At 38.1% G+C, this 5,231-nt stretch overlaps 2 protein-coding genes across 2 annotated transcripts in view; one reads left to right on the top strand and one right to left on the bottom strand.

The window, feature by feature from the left end:
- Window positions 1–1,169, top strand: part of Akap14 (A-kinase anchoring protein 14) — a 19,563-nt gene extending 18,394 nt beyond the window's left edge. The window contains exons 6-7 of the mRNA XM_031372450.1: window positions 138–190; window positions 975–1,169. Coding sequence (XP_031228310.1) covers window positions 138–190; window positions 975–1,068 — 147 coding nt within the window. The 3' untranslated portion in view covers window positions 1,069–1,169. The remainder of the gene's footprint in view (window positions 1–137; window positions 191–974) is intronic.
- Window positions 1,123–5,231, bottom strand: part of Nkap (NFKB activating protein) — a 27,216-nt gene continuing 23,107 nt past the window's right edge. The window contains exon 9 of the mRNA XM_031351865.1: window positions 1,123–4,155. Coding sequence (XP_031207725.1) covers window positions 3,981–4,155 — 175 coding nt within the window. The 3' untranslated portion in view covers window positions 1,123–3,980. The remainder of the gene's footprint in view (window positions 4,156–5,231) is intronic.

The raw sequence follows: 5,231 nt of genomic DNA, 5'->3' as shown, positions 1-5,231 counted from the left end.
GACATAAGGGTGGAATGGGAGGATTAAGCATTGGCATCCCTGAAAAATATAAACATATATATAGAGAGATAAGGGTGGAATGGGAGGATTAAGCATTGACATCCTTGGTCCAGGCTTACATCGTCCCTCTCTCTTAGGATATGCCTGTTGAAGTCTCTTACATCTTTGAGAATTCTGAACTACTTCAAAGGTAATTAAAATTTGGAGACTTAACTCTAAATGGGTGAGGTAAAGGTTGTCACATTCTAGGACTCCAACAGGCCCACAGACACAGATAATTCAAGCAGGGCCCCCTTCATCTTTGGACCACTTACCCTCTAGCATAGGCTGAAGGTAGGATTCAAGCATTATTCTAGAAAATTGTTTTTAAATGCTTTTTTAGCAATTAGAAACTTAAGGATTAGTTGAAAGAACAGAGAGGGACAAAGTGAGTCATGTCTATTATTTCTATAGAAATTTTAAAGTGTGCGTGTGTGTGTGTGCGTGTGTGTGTGTGTGTGTGATGCTGGGTAGCAATGCCAGGGCCTTGCACATGACAGGCAGGTACTCTACCACTGAGCTTCAGCTCCAGTCCTCTTAAGGAAAACTTCAGTATACTGAATTTACTATGGATAATATAACCCCTTTTGGGTGTTATACTCATGTCTGTAATCCCAATAATTGGGAGGCTGAGGCAGGAGGATTGCTGTAAGTTTGGGACCTGTCTGGGCTATAGAGTGAGATGATTCAGCACTCCCTGTCCCAAAAAACTACCACACCAAACTCATATCAAAGTAGCTCATGCATGACAACCCACATTACTGTATAGCAGGTCTCTGAAAGACTTCTCATGTAGGCCTAACGAACAGAAAGGAGTACAGCTACAACCCAGCCAGAATCTTGCTCACTGGGAATGTAAGGAGGGAATTCCTGCCTCAACCTTTTGATTATAAAAGCCTATGTATATGTGTGTTATTATTTTCCTTCCTCTTTAGACCAGGAAAGATTCGATTTCGAGAACAGTGGTTGCGGGACATTACTGAGACGAAGAATATTTTGTTGGACTCTATCCCCTTTAAAGTTGTCTGATTCCTGTATTATATTTGAGGATGTTTATAATCCACACATTAAAAATATGAAACATCATATCAAACCACATATTTATTGAATAATAAACTCATGGCACACAACCCAGCTGTGTTTTTGTTTTTATTCATTATCCATTTTGCAATAAGTTGTTTTCTGTTTTTGAAAAGATTTTTCTCAACACTATATCATGACTTTGGATCCGGGCAAGCACAGAGTCGTATTTTGAACATTACTAAAAGTGGCCCTTAGCTGTTTGGTCCTTCTCTCTGCCTTCCTCCAAGCTTGATAGACACTTTTATGGGTATCTGGATAAGCAGATGGCAACAGTTCGGTACCTCACAGTAACAGTCTGAAAGGCTCCACTACTTACAGATGTCTTCTGCTGGCGGGCGAGCCTCACTGCTAATCTCTCAAACAGTATTTTGGTATGTAGAACATCTCATCATGCTCATGATTGCAATGACGCAGGGGTGGCTTACCACCCTTACTTATTTCTGGTCTTGTTTCTGTCTTCACACTGGATCATCATGTATTCCTAACTTCCCAATGGGACTCCTATGCCTGCTCACACAATTTTAAAATACCAACAACATTACACTACACTTCAAATGTCAAAGACATACAAGGAACACAGAACACTTGTAACAATTCATGTGGTAGGACTGAGCAATTTCTCTATATTTACTATTATCTTTGTACAACAAATAAAAAAAGAGAAAAATCCTATGAACCGGTGAAGAGGTGAGAAACTAGGTAAGTCTCCTTAGAAAACAAAGTATTTAAATTACAATAGTTCTACAGAGATTTTCCTAGGGCCTAAAGAACTATAAAGAATACAGATAGAAGCGTAACCGCTATCTTGTTCATTGGGAGTGTAACAAAGAGGGAATGCCTGGCTTCCTGTTTTGTTTGATTCTAAGGGCGTGCGTGTGTGTGTACACAAGTGTGTGTGTGTACACAAGTGTGTGTGTGTACACAGGTGTGTGTGTGTACACAAGTGTGCGTCTCTTCCTCTGTAGACCAGGAAAGATTGGTTTTTGCGAACAATGGCTGACTTAGAGCTCAGGTGACAGAACGCAGTTTGAAGGCATAATTCAAACAAGGTGAAAATAAAATACTTTTAGCCCTCCACTTTTTAAAGGACCTGCTACTAAATACATTTCTAAGAATGATAGGTTTTAAAATAAATTCCTATTTTTTCATTGACTGTATATACTCTGTGGAGAAGAATCAAAAGAAAATCTGTAATACTTATACACTACAAAATTGTTGCACTGAAGCTACATTTCCTATTTAAAAAAAAAAAAACAAATTCATCCAGTTGTTAGGAGCCAGTTAACAAAAAAATAATGCCCCTATGGAATAACTTTTAAGGTAGAGATTATAAACTTTACATTGTATTACATGAGGAAGTGTATGGATTAATAAGACTTCCAACTTTGGAACCTAGTTTCCATTAGACTTTAGGAAACTATAAACTTATCAAACTGAGAAGTATAAATACAGTGAAATAATTTCAAGTTCAAAGATCACAGATTTTACTACATGCTAACTGCTGCTTAGTTCAGCAGTTGTGGGTTAGAAACACATTTTTCCCAGAACATATATTAAACTTTTCAAACAGTGATGAAGTGAGGAGGGTTTCTACAAAGTTAAGGATTAAAGTCATGATAGATATAAAAAGCTTAACAATGTTTAAAATAAAATCCTATAGTGAGGTGCAGTGGGACATACCTCTAACCCTAGCACCTGGCAGGCTGAGGCAGGGGGAACTCTATGAGTTCTAGGCCATCCAGGGCTACATAGTGAGACTCTATCTCAAACAAGAAATCTAGTAACATAAAGGGAATAATTGAAAATGTTTAATATCTTACTTTCATCATCATGAAACAGCTTAATTAAAATACTGACTTATATTCTCCCTTATTAGCACTCTTCATACTCATTTTTAAGATATTATCTTATATTAGATTCCAGCTTAGATAGAAATAGTATTCTTATATTGGCACAAGAGACTCCCAAAACTGCATCTGAAATTTTTTTGCACTGCTGGGGATATAGCTCAGGGCCTCATAAGCACACGTCCTAACTCTGAGCTATACCCTAGCCACTGAAAGAACAATGTTAAGTAATCTAATAGAACCTGAAACACCTAATGCTCACATTTTCTATCCCACACATCTGTGAGTTAGCCATTTGGTTTGCTTGGTTGTAGAGCGGAGGTAGAGTTAGCCCAATATACATTTCTAGGGCCGACTATAGAAACAAGTCAGTTTTCAAATTCCAGAGTTGCTGTGTACACCAATACCTTCATTTTGTTAACAGAAATAGCCTCCTGAATAGTTTCTGACAAGCCCATTTATAATACATTCAAGACAAGATATGAAATTCCCAAGTTCTGCTGGGATAGTGGCAGATACTGTATGGGACACAGAAGATCATGACATGAGATTTAAATTTCTCATTCATCTGCCACTTTCTCTCTATGCCACCTTCCTAACATAGCAGGGCTTCATTCAGAATTTGGATTTTTAAACCAGAAGGTTGGGGTCAATCTTTAAAAGCCTCAAATAACTTACTAATTATATCAACAACATCTTTTACTGAAGGACTGAAGAATTAAGAAGAAGGCACAGAAGCCCTGAAAAGCCATTTCCTAGCACAATAGCCTTTTTGGCTAGGCTTGGTGGCACACGTCTGGAATCTCAGCACTTGGAAGGTGGAGGCAGGAGACCAAGAGTTCAGAGTCATCCTTGGCTACAAAGCCTGAGGCCTACCTGGGCTAGTTGAAACCACACATCAAAAAAATAACTCAAAATAATAACAAAACAATAAGCTTTTTTTGGTTATGTCTAGAACCCACAATTTCCTTTTTGATGTTAAAAATATCCACTTGTAAAGTCAGGAAGTCCTCACTTGTCATCCTTCCCTTTGGTCTTTCTGTATACCATCTCACGAAAGCTGGCCAAAATCTTGTTCTCCCTCTTTCGTCTCTCTTCTTGGTTAAAGGATGCAAGGGCTCTCTTCTCATCAGCACTGTAGATCTGGTTCTCTTTCCGAAGTCGAACAGCCTCCATTCGGCGGTGCCTGGAGACAAATTTTATTTTTGACTTAATTTCATACTAATAATTCATATAGTATATTGTCATTAATCCTTTCTTAATATAGAATCTTCTACTTCAAAGGTGATATAGACACTGGAGACGGGTTATTAAATGACTGTGTATTTTACCTGTTAAGGTTTCATTTTCCTTTGACTTATTTCCAGTATTCAAATAATGATCTCCAACGTTTTGTCTACATAGGATATATCATTAATTTCAAATACTAAAGACAAATTCTTTTTTTCTTATTTTAATAAACCGAAATGGGAAACTTGTTAAATGTTTTAGAAGATTTTGTTTTGGGCAGGGTTTCGTTAAGTAGCTCTAGCTAGCATGGAGTGCTCTATGCAAACCAGGCTGGTCTCAAACTCCTGCAGATCCACCCGCTCTGCCTCCCAAGCACTGAGATTAAAGGCATGTGGCCAACATGCCCAGCCAGCAATAGCGGGGGGTTTTGTCTTTGGGGAGTCCAGAGCAGGACAGATAAAAGATTTACCTTAATTAATCTAGTGGCATGGTAAGGTTCAACTTTACTGATACAAAGAAGAGAATCAAGTCTAAAACTATAAGTGAAGAGGCGTTCTGTGGATGATTTAATTTCCTTAGAATTCAGAAGTGTCACACAGAAAACAAAAGGGGGATTCAGTCTAAGAGTTAGATCAGTAAAATACAGGGACAGAGGACATTTTTGAAGTTAGATTCAAAAGGTCTGCTAGTCAGAGAGAAATATTAATGACCCTATTTGTGTATATATATCCAACCCTACATCATCAGTTCAAAAACTTATGTCTAGAAAAAAACATGAAATACTGGATAAGAAAAGGAGATAATCATTTCAGGTTAGTGTGGAAGTATCTAGGAAGAAGATGGGAGAGCTGAGGAGACGGCAACAGATGTAGGCTACTTTGAGTACTGTGAGTGCCCTGTGAAGTTATAAGGAACAGAAAGCAACCTGTACAGTGATGCTTTAATGAGCACCCACATGCATGTCTCTAGTCTATGGGAAAGATTTTCTCTTGGGTACTATAGTGTGCTGCTACTTGCTCATACTGAATAAGA

Source organism: Mastomys coucha, chromosome X (assembly GCF_008632895.1).
Source record: "Mastomys coucha isolate ucsf_1 chromosome X, UCSF_Mcou_1, whole genome shotgun sequence".
Classification (NCBI taxonomy): Eukaryota; Metazoa; Chordata; class Mammalia; order Rodentia; family Muridae; genus Mastomys; species Mastomys coucha.
Note: the sequence above shows the minus strand (reverse complement) of the source record. Positions and strands in the feature narration are given on the sequence as shown.